At 52.5% G+C, this 20,395-nt stretch overlaps 1 protein-coding gene across 3 annotated transcripts; it reads left to right on the top strand.

Annotated features, from left to right (window-relative positions):
* Positions 1-18: 18 nt before the first annotated feature.
* On the top strand, positions 19-20,395 carry MAP3K12 (mitogen-activated protein kinase kinase kinase 12). 3 transcript variants are annotated; one of them, XM_032173553.2, is made up of 15 exons: positions 21-228; positions 12,483-12,656; positions 12,756-12,964; positions 13,288-13,471; positions 13,662-13,853; positions 14,431-14,589; positions 14,739-14,897; positions 15,730-15,838; positions 16,075-16,184; positions 16,372-16,488; positions 16,609-16,746; positions 16,905-17,529; positions 17,712-17,782; positions 17,869-18,142; positions 18,798-20,395. In XM_032173553.2, the coding sequence occupies exons 2-15, from the start codon at positions 12,520-12,522 to the stop codon at positions 18,894-18,896; spliced, it is 2,583 nt and encodes an 860-aa protein (XP_032029444.1). In that variant the 5' UTR covers positions 21-228; positions 12,483-12,519; the 3' UTR covers positions 18,897-20,395. The 3 variants fall into 3 exon arrangements, with proteins under 3 accessions (XP_032029440.1, XP_032029444.1, XP_058282117.1); XM_032173549.2 differs by having other exon boundaries at positions 19-228; positions 12,483-12,964; XM_058426134.1 differs by lacking the exon at positions 21-228 and having other exon boundaries at positions 12,608-12,656; positions 12,766-12,964; positions 18,798-20,026.

Consider the following 20,395-nt stretch of genomic DNA (forward strand, 5'->3'; position numbering starts at 1 on the left):
GCCGAGCAGGGACGGGGCTAGGGGTCGGCGGGTGGGGGCAGAAAGCTGAGGCTGACACCCGTGCATCCGGACACCGCACGAGCATCGCCTGTGACAGCGCCCCGGGTCCGGTGGAGGGCAGCGGGGGGAGGAGGGAAGGAGGAGGAGAAGGAGGAGGAGGCGGGAGCAGCATCCGGAGCGGAGCTGCAGCAGCGCCGCCTTTTGTGCTGCGGCCGCGGAGCCCCCGAGGTGAGAGCCTGGCCGAGTTGTGGGGGGGTGGGGGACAGGGATGGGTCCGGGTCCTGGGATCCGGGCGTGGAGGGAGGGTCGGGATGCAGATGTGGCCTGGTGCGGGGTGGTGGCGTGGGGATGCTGAGGCTGTAGGGATGGAGGAACTGGGGACCTGGACCCGACGCCCGTGGGGCTGGGAAGGAAGGGAATGGAGCGGAGGGACGCCGCGGCCCAGCTTGGAGACGAAGGGCCTCCAGAGCTGGAAAGGACCGTATTGGGGTGGGGTGGAGGATGATTGGGGGACAGACTTAAAGGACAGAGGGCAAGAGAACATCTCCTCCCACTCATCCTCAGGAAGAGAGAGAGGGAAGGAGGAGGGAGAGTTTTGGCCCCCTCTAGGGAAGGAAAGGAAGGGCAAGGACTGATATACCCACCATCTCCACACACACACACACACACACACACACACACACACACACACACACACTTAGCAGGCTGGACCTGAAGATTAGTCAGAGAGCACCTGTTCCTGGATGCCCAGGCGTTGGTCCCCCTCCCCTTCCAGCTGTGATCCTCCTAATCCCCTCCAGCTGTGGCATTCACCTCCATCCAGCTGTTGCATCCTCCCCTCCCCCATTCACGTGTGGGTTTCTCCCTCCTCTTTCTCTCCATCTCCTCTGGCTCCCCTAACCCATCTCCCCCAGTCAGGCCCTCCAAAAACCTCCTCCCTTTCCCACAAACACTCCTCAAACTCATTGGCTTAAAAATAAACAAGAGTTGAGACTTGCTGGTAACCAAGGCCTTGACTGAGAGGAGGGAAGAGTCAAGGCTCTGTAGACAGTGGGAGGAAACAGTGAGGTGTCCCTTAGAATTAAGGGAGGAGTCCTACCTTGTAGATGCTCATCTGCTGCCTTTTTCAGAGGAGCGTAGGTGAGTGGCCTCCAATCAGAAGGGAGTGCACATGAGGTCTCCTCACCCCACCCAGAGTCCTCTCAAGCCACAGTCAGTGCGTCCCTCTAAACACATTTTCCTTGCAGTTCTCAAAGTGGACTCCATTGCTCTAGGAGCTCTGAGTTTCAGCCAGAGGGTCCTACCAAGCTAAGGCTAACAGAAAGGATTTAGGAAGGAAAGGACTCAAGTGCCCCCTGAGCCTTCCTGTCCGGACACTGAAGTTTCTCTGAGCTTTAGTGCCCCACTCCCTCCTATCTCACAGGTGAAAAAAAGTGTGTCCCCTCAAGTGTACCATTCATCCACTCACTCCCATTGTCAACTGGGGTAATGTTGGGAAAACCCCAGCTCTCATCATGGAGACACCAGCTAAATATCCATCCCAGTTATGGACAGAGGAGGCAAGAAGTTAGACAGGGCTCAGGATTTCCTAGGCTTCCTTATAGCTGAGGAGGGCAGAACCCTTCTAAAAACCAGTTGCTTTTCCCCTGGTGGTGACACTGTGGTAGGATCAGCCTTTTCTAGGAAGAGGACTCTTGGTTCTACCACTCACAGCCCGGACTGTCGTAATCCACAGTCCTCTCTCTCCCCTGCCTGGATCTGGAGAGAAAGAAGGAATCAACCCTGTAAGAAGTCCTTGCTAGGGTGGACTGGAGATCACCCCTACATTCAGGTCCTCAGCCCTACACCAGTCAAGCCCTGGGACCCCCAGCTGCCATGCTTCCTCCAGTGAGGTGGAAATGTCTGCCCCTCACACCTGCCACTCATCCATTCACTCACACTGTTGACTGAGGTGATGCTGGGAAGAAGGAGGATACTGTTGAGAAGATGCCAGCAGGGGACATAGGGGCTTCATGAGGGCCTGGCCACAAAGACTGGTCTGTCTGGTTCATTGGCTCCCAGAAGGACTGGGGTCATATGTGTGCATGGAGAAGGTGAGGAGACTGTGACAGTGAACAGATTCCAGAGGAGGCTAAAGATCATTCAGGATAGAGCCCTTGCCCTTTGGTTTCTTCATTCTTTGGTCTTTTTTTCCTTCTCGTTTCTCCACCTCCCTTTCCATCTGTACCCTCCCTACTGGCACTTGCTTTGAGAAAGAGAACAAGGGAAAGAAAGGAAGGGAATCACATTCATAAAAAACTTACAAGTAGCCGGGCGCGGTGGCTCAAGCCTGTAATCCCAGCACTTTGGGAGGCTGAGGCGGGCGGATCACAAGGTCAGGAGATCGAGACCATCCTGGCTAACACGGTGAAACCCCGTCTCTACTAAAAACACAAAAAATTAGCCGGGCGTGTTGGCGGGCGCCTGTATTCCCAGCTACTTGGGAGGCTGAGGCAGGAGAATGGCGTGAACCCAGGAGGTGGAGGTTGCAGTGAGCCGAGATCGCGCCACTGCACTCCAGCCTGGGGGACAGAGAAAGACTCCGTCTCAAAAACAAAAAAAAAAACAAAAAAAAAACTTACAAGTGTGTGTTAGGCACTTTTCATATGGCTAATGCTTATAGAGAGCTTCCTGTGTGCCAGGTCCTAGGCCAAGAACTTTATTTTGATTGTCTTAATCATGCCCTTAACAAGACCAAGTGAGATAGTGTTATCATCATCTCTGATGGAGGAGAAAACTGAAACTTAAGTAATTTGTTTAAAGTAAAAAAGTTAGTATGTGGCAAGAGGTAGGATTTGAACCCAGGTCTGTGTGACCCAGAACCTGTGTTCTTACCCACCACATTATGTACTGCATTGCCACTGTGGGACATAGGTACCACTGTCCCCGTTTAGCAATGAAGAAACTGAGGTTTATTGAAAAGTCTCAGGCCAGGTCACCCAACTGGCCAGGAGCAGAGACAAGACCTCAGGAAGCCACTCTGATTTTGAGGCCTGTGTTCTCTCCTCTACCACCTACCCTCTCCCTATTGCACAACTGTCCTAATAAGCTAAGTGAAGGAATGCATGAGCAGTCCATCAATCTTATTTTCTCTTTTACAATTTAAATGTTATGTCTTACTTTAAAAGCAATTCAAAGTTGTTACTGAAATACTAGGAATATACATAAACCCAAAGGAGAAAATTAAAACACTCACAATTCCACCTACCTAGAAACTGTTGTTATACTTTGGTATTTATTCTTCCAGATTTTTAAAAATGCCCATCCCATTGAGGAACTATTTGTTAACATCCGCTGAACTTCTTCCTGGTCTATCTGAGGTCCTAGGTAGGAGGGACTCCTGAGGCCCATCCTACCCTGCTCTTGCCCTCCCCTTCCTCGAGGCCTCTATGGGTAAGGCTGAGGGGTGATCCAGGGCCACATGATCAAAGGGAGGATCTTAGCAATATAGCTGCTTAAGAGAGCAGATTCCAGAGACAACTGGCCAGGGAGTGAGGATGGGGTGCAGAAAATCAGGCCTTCCCGCTTAGTCCAGAGGAGACAGAATGGCAGGATTTACAGAGGAGGGACTGGTGATCTGGTAGAGGAATGACTGGGGACTCCAGCACAATCACTAGCACTGTGACCTGGTTCTACTGGAACCTGAAATCACGGTTTATCCTGGGAAAGCAGAAGGTCAGAGACCAAGTCTTCAGCCTCTCCAGGATCCACAAAGAAAGACCTGGTGTCCAGCCAACCAGGAAGACAAAGCAAGGAGGAGGCATGCTGCTCCCTGCACCCCTTCCATCACCTTACTTAACCTTCACTACCCCAATAGGGAGGGTTGGGCACCACAGAGAGATTACATTCTTTAAACTAACTGGTGGCAAAACTGGGATTTTAGCTCTGATCTCTCCAAATCTGAAGCTGATTCTTTTTTCCTAAATAGTACTGTCCCTCCCTTCCCTGAACCCCTTCACTGCCCACCCCACTGGAAGAAGTGTGGCAGCTGGGGGTCTCAGGGCTTGATTTACCAATCAAGGACCCGAATTTAGGGGCGATCTCCAGTTTTCCCCCAAGTTCTCAGGGGAACTAATTTCCCCCTCATGAGGGCACTAAGAAAAGGGATAGTTCTTTCCATCTTGGGATCCTGGGGCCAAGACCACGGATCCTGAAAAATAGAAAATAAAAACAAGCTGCAGGGCACAGTGGTTCACACCTGTAATGCCAACATTTTGGGAGACCTAGACTGGTGGATCATTTGAGCCCAGGAGTTTGGAACCAGCCTGGGCAACAAAATGAGACATGGTCTCTACAGTTTTTTTTTTTTTTTTGAGACGAGTCTCGCTGTGTGGCCCAGGCTAGAGTGCAGTGGCGGGATCTCGGCTCACTGCCAGCTCCGCCTCCCGGGAGGCGGACTACAGGCGCGCCCGCCACTACGCCTGGCTAATTTTTTGTATTTTTAGTAGAGACGGGGTTTCACCATGTTAGCCAGGATGGTCTCCATCGCTGGGATTACAGGCATGAGCAACCGCGCCCGGCCTTTTTTTTTTTTTGAGACGGAGTCTCGCTGTCGCCCAGGCTGGAGTGCAGTGGCGCAATCTCGGCTCACTGCAGGCTCCGCCCCCTGGGTTCACGCCATTCTCCTGCCTCAACCTCCCAAGTAGCTGGGACTGCAGGCGTCCGCCACCACGCCCGGCTAATTTTTTGTATTTTTAGTAGAGACGGGGTTTCACCGTGGTAGCCAGGATGGTCTCCATCTCCTGACCTCATGATCCGCCCGCCTGGGCCTCCCAAAGTGCTGGGATTACAGGCATGAGCCACTGCACCCGGCCTTTTTAAAATTTAGTCTGGTGTGGTGGTGAGTGCCTGTAGTCCCAGCTACTCAGGAGGCTGAAGGGGGAGGATCACTTGAGCTCAGGAGGTTGAGGCTGCAGGCAGTGAGCCGTGATCGTCCCACTGCACTCCAGCCTGGGCAACAAAGCGAGACCCTGTTTCAAAAACAATAAAAGCTGCAGCCAAGGGGACAGGAGGCATGGCCACGATTGATCAGAGACCTTTATCCTCTCAGGGTTTCAAAGCTTGCAGAGGTGGAATTAGGACTCCAAAGTCTTGGGTCTCCTTTCCCTTTGAAGACTCCCCTTCCTGCCCCCACTCACGAAAGGGAATCGTCCTCCTTTTCCTGAGTAAAAAATGAGGTCTCAGACAGTGGAGAGCACTCAGTGTGAGAGCCCAAGATTTAGGCAGATGACCTGGCCTCTGAACTGAGCCCCTAAGAACACCGAACAGCTTGGCATTGACATTCTGTTGTTATACAAGAAGGAGCTAGAGAGAATTCAGAGAGTTTACCTGCCACAGGCTTCCAAAATCTCAGGCCAGAGAACCTAGAAGGTGGGATAGATGGGGGGTGACTTCCTACCCGACTCTACCCTGTCGCCTCCTTATGGAGTCACTTTGGGGCCACCAGCAAAGCACTGAATTAGTGCCTGTTGGGTGTCCAAAGAGCCTCCTCCCCTGGCAGATGTATGGCTTAGAGATCATTCTGTCCCCTCACCCAATATGAGGCAGAAGCACCATCGACACTTGGTAGATACGGTTGACAGAGTGAGTGACAGAGAGACCCACCCTCCTGTCACATTGCTGCCCTTCCCCCATGCTCTGCATAATTGATAATGGAGAGAGAGCTCCCCTCCCCCAGGGTGACTGAACGTCTGGGCCAGGGGCTCCTAGCCATCCTAGACGCCCCTCCAAAGCTCTGGCGCCAAGGCCCAGCCAGGGGGCAGTGGGACACAGCTGGCAGGTCAGAAATAAAGGAAACAGAAAGGGGTATGTGTGTGTGTGTTGGGAGAGAGGAATCTCCACTTTACTATAGCTCCCAGGGGCAGCAGCCTTCCCTCCACTCCAGGTCAAATGTGGAAGAGCTGTCATTAGCCTGAGATCTTTCCCTTGGTCCCACCTCCTACTTCTTCAGCTATCCCCATTACCGTAAAAGACAAACAGGTGAAATGGCTTCTCTCCTTCTCTCCCCAGCTGCTGGCCCTGGATAACAGAGGGGCCTCTGGGGAAGCCTGGTGAACTGGAGGGAGGCTCGGCTGGCTGCAAGTGTCTCTGAGCATGTCACCCTTTCTATGCCTAAACCACCTAGTCGTCAAACAACCAGATGACGGCTGAAAAATTCCTTTAAAAAGCCAGGTGTTGTGTCTACTTAAAGCTCGGCTTCTAGATAGGAAAGGAGATGGGTATTCTCCGTGTTTCTCACTCCCCTTTCATCTCCATTTTCTCAGGGTCCTCTGCTTTTCCAAACAGCTTTTCAAGCCATCCTTCTCGGGGTTGACTCCGCTTGACGCTGCTCCGGTGTCTGTATATGTCTCGGCTCCTTCCTCCTTCTCTAGCTGTACCTTTCGCCTTTTCTGTGCCCTGTCTCCCTCTCATTTCCTGCTTTCCTTCCCTGTGGTACCGCACCCCCAATGCCAACCCCACAAGTCCCCTCCTGCCAACACCCGACGCCTCAGCCGAAGATCTCTCTGCATGCGGGGACAAGGGAAGGAAGGGAACACAGATGGGGCAGACCGCTGGGTGGGGGTCCGCACCTAAGATCCTCGCAGCCATCCCGGCAACCAGCCACCTGGGCCGGCCCAGGTCAGGGGCGGAGCCCAGGCACAGCCCCGCCCCCACGTCTCGCTCACGTGATCCAGGGCTAATCTTGTCCTGGTGACTTCACGCGCCGCCTCGGGCCCAGTCGTCATGGTTACGCCGCAGCGCCCAGCGCTTCCCCCAGCCGGCCTTGTCCCCTCCCCTTCCCCACCCGGACCACCCGCTTCCGCCGCCGCGGCCCCCGCCCCAGCCACGCGCCACGTGACGACCGGGAAGGAGGTCGGGAAGTGGGAGGGGGCGCTGTGGCGGTAACCCCTTCCTCTCCACTTTCAGCGTCCCTGACTTGGGCTTCGGCCTTCCATTGCTGGTGACCAAGCTGTCCAGGGGACGGCCCCGGCTCCTCCCCGAGGGGTCCAATCCCGCCATCCCTCCCTCCTGGCCTGCCAGGCGAGAGCGTCCCAGAGTCTTGGGCCTTGTTTCTGGGTGGTCCAGAAGCGAAGCCCAGGGTTGCGGCGGAGTGGGAGGTGGTGGGGGCGGGGAGGGAGGTTGGGGAGGGCAGGCAAAATCCCTTGGGTCCTCCAGACGAAATTCTCCCATATGTTGGCACTTTACTTGGTCTGTGTTTGTCTGTAATTTGCATTGCAATCTACACCTTACCTCTTGAAGCCACAAATACCGCATGGGATATGTTGGGGATTTGGAAGCTGAACTTTAGAGTGATTTGTGCTTTCTGGGCCTCAGTTCTCTCAAGAATATAATGGCACCAGTAGTACTTCCTTCACCTGGCTCTTCTGAGGATTCAGGGAGCTAATTTTGTGTGTGTGTGTGTGTGTGTGTGTGTGTGTGCGCGCGCGCGCGCGCGCACTTGCGTAGAGAGAGTGTGCGGTGCTTAAGGCGATCCTCCGGGGTGGGTAGAGCAGTGGTTCCACCTTACCGAGCACCTTCTGCGTGCCAGGTGCAGTTGCAAGCCATGGTTCCCTTGTGATGCGAAGTCGTCTCTCTAAAGGCTGTCCAGGCTCTCAAAAGAGCCAGACGCCCGACCACATTGTCCCTCCAGTATAATGGGAACCATGATAGAGGACGCATAGCGGTTCTGTGTCAGCCCAGAAGGCGCATTAACCTAGAGCGGATCAGGAAAGAAGGACGTCCAGGATAAAGTAACACCTGGATAGAGATGAGAAGCGCCTTCCAGGCTGGGGGTGAAGCTTGAGCTTCTTTTTCTTCTTCTTTTTTTTTTTTTTTTTTTGAAACAGAGTCTTGCTCTGTCACCCAGGCTAGAGTGCAGTGGCACAATCTCAGCTCACTGCAACCTCCACCTCCTGGACTCAAGCGATTCTCCCACCTTAGCCTCCCAAGTAGCTGGGACCATAGGCATGCGCCACCACGCCTGGCTAATTTTTTGTATTTTTAGCAGAGACAGGCTCTCCCCATGTTACCCAGGCCCATGTTGCCCAGGCCGGTCTCAAACTCCCGAGCTCAAGCGATCCGCCCACCTCGGCCTCCCAGAGTGCTGGGATTACAGGCGTGAGCCACCGCGCCCAGCGGAGGTTGAGCTTCTTAATAGCTATGGCCTTGTGGGCAGGTTAATACCTCTATGCCTTAGTCTATGAAACGGGGCTAATAATGCCCAGCTTACAGTTTTGAGGATTAAATATGCAAAGTGCTAATGCACCTTTACCAGAAGCTAACAAAGCTAAATACTTACTAAGCCTTTTTGTTTTTCTTTTCTTTTTTCTTTCTTTTTTTTTTTTTGAGATGGAGTCTCACTCTGTCGCCCAGGCTGGAGTGCAATGGCATGATCTTGGCTCACTGCAACTTCCGCCTCCCAGGTTCAAGTGATTCTCCTGCTTCAGCCTCCGGAGTAGCTGGGACTACAGGTGACCGCTGCCCCACCTGGCTAATTTTTTGTATTTTAGTAGAGACGGGGTTTCACCGTGTTGCCCAGGCTGGTCTCGAACTCCTGAGCTCAAGTAATCCTCGTGTCTCGGCCTCCGAAAGTGCTAGATTACAGGCGTGAGCCACTGCGCCCGGCCATAAGCCTTCCTTAAGTTAGCCATTATCATTGGGTGTCCTGGTTCAAAAACCTGAGGTGGCTAAGTTCTGGTGTTGGTGGGGGCGGTTGTTTTTTCTTTTGTGACAAGGTCTCACTCTGTCACTCAGGCTGCAGTTCAGTGGTGCAATCACTGCTCACTGCAGCTTCACCCTCCCAGGCTCAAGGTATCCTCCCACCTCAGACTCCCGAGTAGCTGGAACTAAAGATGCACATCACCACACTCGGCTTTTTTTTTTTTTTTTTTTTTTTAAATGGAGTCTCACTCTGTTACCCAGGCTGGAGTGCAGTGGTGCGATCTCGGCTCACTGCTCAACCTCCACCTCCCGTGTTCATGCCATTCTTCTGCCTCAGCCTCCCAAGTAGCTGGGACTACAGGCGCCCGCCACCACACCCGGCTAATTTTTTGTATTTGTATTTTTTAGTAGACAGGGTTTCACCCTGTTAGCCGGCATGGTCTCGATCTCCTGACCTCATGATCCGCCCGCCTCGGCCTCCCAGAGTGCTGGGATTACAGGCATGAGCCACTGCGCCTGGCCGGCTAATTTTTATATTTTTGTAGAGATGGGTTTTCACCATGTTGCCCAGGCTGGTCTTGAACTTCCAGGCTTCAGTGATCCACTTGCCTTGGCCCCTCAAAGTTCTGGGATTAAAGGTGTGAGCCACCATGCCTGGCCCAATCTGTTTTTTGTTGTTGTTAAGACAGAATCTTGCTCTGTCGCCCAGGCTGGAGTACAGTGACGCGATCTCGGCTCACTGCAACCTCCTCCTCCCAGATTCAAGTCCTCAGCCTCCTGAGTAGCTGGGACTACAGGTGCTCACCACCACACCCGGCTAATTTTGGGGATTTTTAGTAGAGACAGTTTCACCATGTTGGCCAGTCTGGTCTCAAACTCCTGACCTCAGGTGGTCTGCCTGCCTCGGCCTCCCAAAGTGTTGGTATTACAGGCATGAGCCACCACCCCTGGCCCCCAATCTGTTTTAGAAAGATCCTTCTGAAGGAGCTGGGTGGAGAATTGGGGGTAGGGAGGGCACCTGGAGACCAGCTGTCCTGGGCGAGGTGAGGACAGCTCATGAGGCTTGAACTAAGGCAGTAGCAGTGGGACTAGAAGATAGCATACATTGGGTTAGAGCTTTACAAATCTAGGGTGCTTGTTAAATATGCTGATTCCAGGCCTACCACCCTCACCCCCCAGGAAAAAGTCTTCAAGGGAAAGGCCTGGTAATTATTACAAGAACTGTCAGAGTTTCCCAAGCCTCCTTGTGTGCCTGTGTAATCATCTACTGAACCCTTCTAGATGTAGAGATTCCTGCCACCCCTCCCCACTGCAATTCAGAATGTATGGCAGTCATTTCCAGACTAACCCAGGGGCTCATGGAAGGACCCTGCTAGCTATGAGGAACAATTAGACGGATGCTTGTTCTTGGGAATCTTCAAATCTCAGGATCTGGTAACTGATAAGTGTGGAGTGAGTTGGGAGACCAGGATGGCTCCTGGGGCCAAGTTCTGGACAAGTCTGGTGTAGGATTAAGGGTTTGCTGTGCCTTGGTGACAGCCAGTTTATTCCTTTGTATAGCCGAGGCTCAACTACAGCTCGCCTGAGGTCACATAGCCATTATGTGACAGAAGCAAGTCAGGATTTAGGGTTTTTGTTTGTTTTTTGAGATGGGGTTTGGCTATGTCGCCCAGGCTGGGATGCAGTGGCTTACTGCAACCTCCGCACCTGGGCTAAAGCAATCCTCTCACCTCAGCCTCCAGAGGAGCTGGGACTAGAGTCACAGGATCACCACGCCCGTTGTTTTTTTTTGTTTGTTTGTTTGGTTTTTTTTTTGTATTTTTGGTAGAGACAGGCAGGGTTTTGCCATGTTGCCCAGGCTGGTCTCAAACTCTTTTTTTGAGACAGAGTTTCACTCTGTCGCCCAAGGCTGGAGTGCAGTGGTGTGATCTTGGCTCACTGCAACCTCACCTCTGGGGTTCAAGCGATTCTCCTGCCTCAGCCTCCCGAGTAGCTGGGATTACAGGCGTCCACCACCACGCCCAGCTAATTTTTTCTTTTTAAGTAGAGACAGGGTTTCACCATGTTGGCCAGGCTGGTCTCGAACTCCTGACCTCAAGCGATCTACCCACCTCAGTCTGCCAAAGTGCTAGGATTACAGATGTGAGCCACCGCACCCAGCCAAGGTCTCAAACTCTTGAGCTCAAGTGATCCACCTGCCTCAGCCTCCCAAAGTGCTGAGATTACAGGCATGAGCCAACACACCGTGCCAGATTCAGGTTTTTTAATGGTTGCTTTTTTTTTTTTTTGAGACAGAGTCTTGCTCTGTCGCCCAGGCTGGAGTGCAGTGGCGCAGTCTCGGCTCACTGCAAGCTCCACCTCCCGGGTTCACGCCATTCTCCTGCCTCAGCCTCTCCGAGTAGCTGGGACTACAGGCGCCTGCCACCACGCCCGGCTAATTTTTTGTATTTTTAGTAGAGACGGGGTTTCACCGTGGTCTCGATCTCCTGACCTCGTGATCCGCCCGCCTCGGCCTCCCAAAGTGCTGGGATTACAAGCGTGAGCCACCGCGCCCGGCCAATGGTTGCTTTTTATTTATTTATTTTTTGAGACAGAGTTTCGATCTTGTTGCCCAGGCTGGAGTGCAGTGGCGTGATCTCGGCTCACCAAAACCTCCGCCTCCCGGGTTTAAGCGATTCTTCTGCCTCAGCCTCCCAAGTAGCTGGGATTACAGGCATGTGCCACCATGCCTAGCTAATTTTGTATTTTTAGTAGAGACGGGGTTTCTCCATGTTGGTCAGACTGGTCTCGAACTCCTAACCTCAGGTGATCCGCCCACCTCGGCCTCTCAAAGTGCTGAGATTACAGGTGTGAGCTACCGCGCCCGGCCTAATGGTTGCTTTTTAAATAGCACCCAGCTATGAACTGGGACACATCACCATTGCCTGGAAAGTTTGGGGAGCAGGGGATGGGGCAATGGAGAAGAGGAAAGAGGAGACAAGACCTTGTTTGACCCCTGGGAGAGCTGCTGGACTGAAGGGAGGGCCAAGGGGGATGAAGCAGTGGCCTTCTGTGACAGTGTCTGCATCCCCATTGGCTGCTTCTGCCTTTTTCCCCACCTGTGCTGGGGGGACACAGAACTCTGTAGTTACAACCTTCACTTACCTTGGAGAGGCCCAAGAGTGTGTCTTAGAATGAGGTTCTCACCTGAGTTGAGTGTTCCTGAGAGGGCCTCAGCAGTACCGTGTGGGGGGCCCGGGTGCATCGCCTGTATGTAGGCAGCTCAAGAATGCTGTCCAAGGGTGTCTGAAAGGTTTACCAGCATCCTGTGTGTGCTTCAATGTGAGGGAGGTCTAGGTGTTACTATTGTGTGCCTGAGGTTGACCCCGAGGTAAAGGTGTAAATGTGAGACCCTCCTGATACCTGTGTGTGTCTGTGAGTCTCAGGTGAAAAAAATGTGCTGCAGCAATGAATTAGTCATCTTACAGGGAGTAGGGAACTCATCTGTTACCATTATACTTGAATTTGAGACATATTTTACCAGTGCGTACCCATGTGGGGCTGTTACCTGAGAATGATACCCAGGTACGATACCTGTCTACCTATTACTTGCCTTACTAACGTGTCTGAGAGGAAGCCCAAGTGTATTAGATTTCCTAAGATGGGTCAAGGTGCAGTTTGGAGGGGCATGGGAAACGCAGCCACAAGTGTTACCTCCAGCAGGGCTACTGTGAACCCAGCACCCCAATCTGTGCCTCTGGGGTAAGCGTCCTAAGCGGGCACGCCTGGGGCTTTAACAGCCCCTCCTTCCTTCATTCCCACAGGGCCCAGTGTTCACCATCATACCAGGGGCCAGAGGCGATGGCTTGCCTCCATGAGACCCGAACACCCTCTCCTTCCTTTGGGGGCTTCGTGTCTACCCTAAGTGAGGCATCCATGCGCAAGCTGGACCCAGACACTTCTGACTGCACTCCCGAGAAGGACCTGACGCCTACCCAGTGTGTACTTCGAGATGTGGTACCCCTTGGTGGGCAGGGTGGGGGAGGGCCCAGCCCCTCCCCAGGTGGAGAGCCGCCCCCTGAGCCTTTTGCCAACAGTGTCCTGCAGCTACATGAGCAGGATGCAGGGGGCCCAGGGGGAGCAGCTGGGTCACCTGAGAGTCGGGCATCCAGAGTTCGAGCTGACGAGGTGCGACTGCAGTGCCAGAGTGGCAGTGGCTTCCTTGAGGGCCTCTTTGGCTGCCTGCGCCCTGTCTGGACCATGATTGGCAAAGCCTACTCCACTGAGCACAAGCAGCAGCAGGAAGGTAGGCCACGTCCTTGTGGGAGCCTCCTCCCTGTTTCCCTGAGCCCGAGGTCTGTTGGTCAGCTCCACTAAAGTCACGAAATGGTCCCTTCCCTCCCCATGGCCCAGCCCTAGTCCCTTAGCCATCCATCAGCCTCTAACTTCCCAGCTTCTTTTAAGGCCACCCATTCATTCCTTCCCTGTCCCCTCGAGCCTTCTTCTTGGCCTATTTTTGGTTTCTGCCTCACCCTCCTTAAGTCAATTCAGCCAACCCAATGCTATCCCGTCCCTGGCCTTGAGTGTGGCTCCGTCTGAGGCTTGTGGCACTGTGCCTCCTGCCCACAGACCTTTGGGAGGTCCCCTTTGAGGAAATCCTGGACCTGCAGTGGGTGGGCTCAGGGGCCCAGGGTGCTGTCTTCCTGGGGCGCTTCCACGGGGAGGAGGTGGCTGTGAAGAAGGTGCGAGACCTCAAAGAGACCGACATCAAGCACTTGCGAAAGTTGAAGCACCCCAACATCATCACCTTCAAGTGAGGTCCAGGGCAGGGGCTGGGTGTTGGGGATACTATGCTAAGGCCTGGTACCCTCCTGGGCAGTGGGACCTACCCCATCCTTCCCAGAGGAGACCCATAGGTGGAATGGGTGGGGATGGGGGTTCCAGGTATGAATCAGGTGAAGGCTGAGCCAGCTGAGGCCTTCATACCATTGTTTGGCTCCCAGGGGTGTGTGCACCCAGGCTCCCTGCTACTGCATCCTCATGGAGTTCTGCGCCCAGGGCCAGCTGTATGAGGTACTGCGGGCTGGCCGCCCTGTCACCCCCTCTTTACTGGTTGACTGGTCCATGGGCATCGCCGGTGGCATGAACTACCTGCACCTGCACAAGATTATCCACAGGGATCTCAAGTCACCCAAGTGAGTAAGCAAGCAGGGAGCAACAGATGTGCATGCAGGTGACCCACTCAAGTCAGTGTGGCATTCTCCCCACTTCCAAACCGTGCCCTAGGTCCATGTGGCCATCTCAGAAACCTCTTCCAAGTGACAGTCCCATCTCAGGAGGGCTGTAGTGAGCCCCTCACCTTTGAGTGTCCCAAATGATTTTGAACTGAAAGGCAGGCCGGATGCAGTGGCTCACGCCTGTAATCCCAACACTTTGGGAGGCCAAGGCGGGTGGATCACAAGGTCAAGAGATCGAGACCATCCTGGCCAACATGGTGAAACCTCGTCTCTACTAAAAATACAAAAAAATTAGTCAGGTGTGGTGGTGGGTGCCTGTAGTCTCAGCTACTCAGGAGGCTGAGGCAGGAGAATCACTTGAACCCAGGAGGCAGAGGTTGCAGTGAGCCGAGATTGAGCCACTGCACTCCAGCCTGAGTGACAGAGTGAGACTCCATCTCAAAAAAACAAACAAAACCTGAAAGGCAGAGTTGCTGCAGAGTTAGATGAGGTGTGTGGAGGGGTGTGGACCCCAGCTGACTACACTCTTTACCAGCATGCTAATCACCTACGACGATGTGGTGAAGATCTCAGATTTTGGCACTTCCAAGGAGCTGAGTGACAAGAGCACCAAGATGTCCTTTGCAGGGACAGTAGCCTGGATGGCCCCTGAGGTGATCCGCAATGAGCCTGTGTCTGAGAAGGTCGACATCTGGTGAGGACTAGGCTGAAAACCGAGAAGAGTGGGTGGCCAGCCCTGGGGGGATTGCAGGCAACTTCTAGGGCTTGAGCACAAGTGATGGGCCCGTAGCAACCAGGACCTCTTGAGGAACCCCCTCCCAAGTGATGTCCCCTCATCCCTAGGTCCTTTGGTGTGGTGCTGTGGGAACTGCTGACTGGTGAGATCCCCTACAAAGACGTAGATTCCTCAGCCATTATCTGGGGTGTGGGAAGCAACAGTCTCCATCTGCCCGTGCCCTCCAGTTGCCCAGATGGTTTCAAGATCCTGCTTCGCCAGTGCTGGTAAGGATGGCCTGGGCTGGGATACTGGGCCTGGAGAAGTTGAGAAGCACGGTAGTACTGATGGACAGCCAGTACCTAGAACCCTAGGTGGCCAAGTTCAGAATCCTTAACAGGGGAAGGGTGTCAGGGCTCCCAGATGTGGCTCCCCAAGTACTGAGGACTCAGGATGTGGATCTAGGCAACTGCAATCTAGAACTCAGAGGGGCTGGACTGACCAATAGATGGCAGGGGTACATTTAATTCAAAGAGACTGACTTGCATCTGAATCAGGCTCATGCTACCTTCTGAGCTGAGTCACCGGGGGCAATTGGATCTACTCTGAATCTGTTTCCTCATCTATAAAATACACTTAACGATATCTGCATTCCTGGTTTGTCATGAAGTACCAGTGAGTGCATACAAGTACAAGGAAGAAGCAGCATAACCACCAAGCATGGTTGGTTGCGCCTCAAGTAAACAACCTTAGAACACAGAAGGAAAGGGCCCCAGACCCTCATTTGGAACCTAGACCCAGGGAAGTTTGACGATTGCTAATCTGTCACTGAGCATTTCCCAAAATCTGGTTCCTTCAATGAAGTTATTCAGAAAAGGCTTTTATTTTGGGAGACAAGTTGGAAAATATGGGGTTCAATAGGTTTCCTTACTGCAGGATTTTGACACACTAATGAATAGTGTGTAATATTCCCTAGAGACAGTTGACCATAAGTTCTTTTGTCACAGAGTACATTCTAGGATTGGATTCTCCAGGACACACTTTGGGAAAGGATGCTCCAGTTCCTATCTGGTCCTCCCTCAAATTCTCCCCTCTCCTTCCTAACTCCGTTCCTTTCAGGAATAGCAAACCGCGAAATCGCCCATCATTCCGACAGATCCTGCTGCATCTGGACATTGCCTCAGCTGATGTACTCTCCACACCCCAGGAGACTTACTTTAAGTCCCAGGTGTGCTGTGGGTAGGAAAATGAATACCTAACTCCCCTTCTTTGCAGAGATGATGCCATTTGAGGGGGAGGCTGGGAAATGGGTTGAGTGGGACTGAAGAGATTGGCTCTTAGAGGGCTGAGTCAGTCCACTCCCTTTTGCTCCAGCACACACATTAGCAGTGGTGTGGGCAACCTGCAGAGCCTTTCACTGGGTGAAGGGATGGCTCTCACTCTTCATCCGCTCTCCACCCATAGGCAGAGTGGCGGGAAGAAGTAAAACTGCACTTTGAAAAGATTAAGTCAGAAGGGACCTGTCTGCATCGCCTAGAAGAGGAACTGGTGATGAGGAGGAGGGAGGAGCTCAGGTGAGTTCCCGTTCTTGGGGAGGCGATTTTACCAACAGGAAGGACTATGCACCCAGTCAGCTCCTACCCAGCCCCAGGGCGGGTGGAGGGACTATGAAAGGACTGTGGACAGGAATTCTGAGACTGTGATCTATTATGGCCCTAGGTGAACCCAGTTCACTTTGGGGAACCTTTCTGCCTGTTGCAGACACGCCCTGGACATCAGGGAGCACTATGAAAGGAAGCTGGAGAGAGCCAACAACCTGTATATGGAACTTAATGCCCTCATGTTGCAGCTGGAACTCAAGGAGAGGGAGCTGCTCAGGTAACCCTACCTGTCCTTATGCACCAAGCCCTGGAGCTGTGCCTGCCTTAGAGGTCCTACTGAGACTGGGGTGCCCCTTCCTGGTCATTTGCCCAGCTGAGAAGGTGCCTGGATCTTTAGGCGAGAACAAGCTTTAGAGCGGAGGTGCCCAGGCCTGCTGAAGCCCCACCCTTCCCGGGGCCTCCTACATGGAAACACAATGGAGAAGCTTATCAAGAAGAGGAACGTGCCACAGAAGCTGTCACCCCATAGCAAAAGGTGGGACATGAATACTGTGGTTCCAATATGGCAAGAGGGATACTGAAGTGGCAACAGGTATTTAGCAGGGAGATGTGTACTTTCGTGTCCAAGGTTAGGGAGTCCTTTGAGTACATAGACTTGGCAGTCTTAACCTTTTACTTTTCCTCTCCTTCCAGGCCAGATATCCTCAAGACAGAGTCTTTGCTCCCTAAACTAGATGCAGCCCTAAGTGGGGTTGGGCTTCCTGGGTGTCCTAAGGGCCCCCCCTCACCAGGACGGAGTCGCCGTGGCAAGACCCGTCACCGCAAGGCCAGCGCCAAGGGGAGCTGTGGGGACCTGCCTGGGCTTCGTACAGCTGTGCCACCCCATGAACCTGGAGGACCAGGAAGCCCAGGGGGCCTAGGAGGGGGACCCTCAGCCTGGGAGGCCTGCCCTCCCGCCCTCCGTGGGCTTCATCATGACCTCCTGCTCCGCAAAATGTCTTCATCGTCCCCAGACCTGCTGTCAGCAGCATTAGGGTCCCGGGGCCGAGGGGCCACAGGCGGAGCTGGGGATCCCGGCTCACCACCTCCAGCTCGGGGTGACACCCCACCAAGTGAGGGCTCAGCCCCTGGCTCCACCAGCCCAGATTCACCTGGGGGAGCCAAAGGGGAGCCACCTCCTCCAGTAGGGCCTGGTGAAGGTGTGGGGCTTCTGGGAACTGGAAGGGAAGGGACCTCAGGCCGGGGAGGAAGCCGGGCTGGGTCCCAGCACTTGACCCCAGCTGCACTGCTGTACAGGGCTGCCGTCACCAGAAGTCAGGTAAAGTATGGGAAGGCTCCCAAGCTCTTTCCCTTTTTCCTTATTCTCCCTGGGGTCCAAGTCTAATCCCCCACATTATGCTCAATTTTAAGCCATTCCCTACTTCACCCTTCCTGTTTCCTTCTCCTGGATTCTTAGTGACCACTATCCACTTCTGACCAGTCCCCCCATCTCTCCTGCAGAAACGTGGCATCTCATCCGAAGAGGAGGAAGGAGAGGTAGACAGTGAAGTAGAGCTGACATCAAGCCAGAGGTAAGTGATGGAGTACAGGAATTAATGGCATTCTTGTTTTCTGCTAGAGGCAGAACCAAGCTGTAATCCCCCTCTTCAACATGTAGGTGGCCTCAGAGCCTGAACATGCGCCAGTCACTATCTACCTTCAGCTCAGAGAATCCTTCAGATGGGGAGGAAGGCACAGCTAGTGAACCTTCCCCCAGTGGCACACCTGAAGTTGGCAGCACCAACACTGATGAGCGGCCAGATGAGCGGTCTGATGACATGTGCTCCCAGGGGTCAGAAATCCCACTGGACCCACCTCCTTCAGAGGTCATCCCCGGCCCTGAACCCAGCTCCCTGCCCATTCCACACCAGGAACTTCTCAGAGGAGAGCGGGTGAGTGGCACAACAGCAACGAGCAGATATTGAACACGGAGAGCTGTAAGCAGATGCCTTGTCTTTTGACAGCTTTTGGGGAGACAGCTGCACAGGCCAGAAAGTACCATAAAGAGCAAATATTCACGTGATGGAATTTCAGAAGCCTCTTGCACAGAGCATCTATTACGATGCCTGACCAGTAGCTTGTATGTAGCTATAAATTGCAGCCAGGGAAGGATTCTGAAAGGAGTCTGACACCTTGGAGAATGGCCTGAGCAACTGAAATCTGGAAGGAATAAAATCAGTAAGCTGGCTGGGCATGGTGACTCACGCCTGGAATCCCAGAACTTTGGGAGGCCGAGGCGGGTGGATCACAAGGTCAGGAGTTCAAGACCAGCCTGACCAATATGGTAAAACCCCATCTCTATTAAAAGTAAAAAAATTAGCCGGGTATAGTGGTGCATGCCTGTAGTCCCAGCTACTCAGAAGGCTGAGGCAGAATTGCTTGAACCTGGGAGGCAGAGGTTGCAGTGAGCTGAGATTGCGCTACTGCACTCCAGCCTGGGCGACAGAGACTCTGTCTTAAATAACAAATCAGTAAGCCACTGGCTATTAAAATGACCCCAGCAAAGAACCCCAAGGAATCTCACTCCATTTCTACTCTTTCTCACAGGGCCCTCCCAATTCTGAGGACTCAGACTGTGACAGCACTGAATTGGACAACTCCAACAGCGTTGATGCCTTGCAGCCCCCAGCTTCCCTCCCTCCATGAAAGCCACTCGTATTCCTTGTACATAGAGAAAATATTTATATAAATTATATATATATACATATATACATATATATATATATATATATATGCGCCACATAATCAACAGAAAGATGGGGCTGTCCCAGCCGTAAGTCAGGCTCGAGGGAGACTGATCCCCTGACCAATTCACCTGATAAACTCCAGGGACACTGGCAGCTGTGGAAATGAATGAGGCACAGCCGTAGAGCTGTGGCTAAGGGGCAAGCCCCTTCCTGCCCCACCCCATTCCTTATATTCAGCAAGGGTTGTCTTTATATTCTTTATCCCCAAATAATAGGCGGTGGGGGGACGGGGGGTGGGAGGGGCAGGAGAGAAAACCACTTAGACTGCACTTTTCTGTTCCATTTACTGTTTACACATTTTGCACTTGGGAGGAGGGAGGCTAAGGCTGGGTCCTCCCCTCTGAGGTTTCTCAGGTGGCAGGGTAACTCATTTTTTTGTCCCACCATTCATCTTCTCTGCCCAAGCCCTGTCTTAGGGCCCAGGGGGAGGTTAGGAGACTGATAGCATGTGATGGCTCAGGCTGAAGAACTGGGGTGCTGTTTAAGTCCCTGCTTTTATCCTGGTGCCTGATTGGGGTGGGGACTGTCCTACTGTAACCCCTGTGAAAAACCTTGAAATATAACACTCCATGCAGGCCCAGCTGTTGAGGGTTTTCTTGATGAATGAATGGGGTACCATACATGGTTAAGATAAAGCCTTGGGCTCCAGACTTTATCTGAGGTGTCTGGAGAAGTTCTCCTGCCCCTCTACTTTTTTGCATCTACTCTCACTAAATGAGTATAATGTGAAGCCCCAACTTTCTAAAATTATAGGAATAAATGGTAGCAGATACATTCTTCTAACTTGTTATGGAGGACTATAAATGAAGTTACTAAAAACAATAGACTGAAATTTTTAGTTTAAAATATGCAAGCCTGAACAAGGGGACCAACATTCCCAAGAAACTGGAACCCAAACTATATGATCAACTGCTTAATGTGTATGCCATGTATGTCATGTGTCATTCCTTTCCCCCACCCCCCAGTGGAAGTGCTTGCCTACTCCTAGGACAGGTAAGTCCTAGGAAAGTCTAATCCTCATCTTTTGGGTGCAAGTTTTATAAGGGCCAACCAAGCATGGAGTCAGGCAAAAATAGGATCAAGGGCCACAAAAAAAGATGGAAGTGGTAAAATAGAAAACATCTTAACCGGAATAAAGGTTTCCATTCAAAACCCAAGAAGGGTCCTTTGAGGGATAAAAGATACAAAAATAACAGCAAGACAAGAGGAATAAAACCCACATGAATCACTGTGGCATCCAGTTTCTATTCACAAAGAAAAAGCTCCAGTCCATCTTTTAATTTTTTTGAAAAATTCCTGACATTACAGAACTAAACTGAAATGTATTAATATTCCACTCTTACATTTCCATGACAAACAGAAAAATTCATGAGCCAAAAAAAAAAAAAAAAAAAAAAA

The sequence above is a fragment of the Hylobates moloch genome, unplaced genomic scaffold, assembly GCF_009828535.3.
Source record: "Hylobates moloch isolate HMO894 unplaced genomic scaffold, HMol_V3 SCAFFOLD_13, whole genome shotgun sequence".
In the NCBI taxonomy this organism is placed as follows: domain Eukaryota; kingdom Metazoa; phylum Chordata; class Mammalia; order Primates; family Hylobatidae; genus Hylobates; species Hylobates moloch.

Bases quoted from the DNA above. Each gene is read 5' to 3' on its own strand.
- MAP3K12 (XM_032173549.2), top strand. From the start codon at position 12,520: ATGGCTTGCCTCCATGAGACCCGAACACCCTCTCCTTCCTTTGGGGGC. The intron at 13,472-13,661 runs GTGAGGTCCAGG...TTTGGCTCCCAG, and splicing joins CCCAACATCATCACCTTCAA to GGGTGTGTGCACCCAGGCTC. The intron at 17,783-17,868 runs GTAAGTGATGGA...TTCAACATGTAG, and splicing joins GAGCTGACATCAAGCCAGAG to GTGGCCTCAGAGCCTGAACA.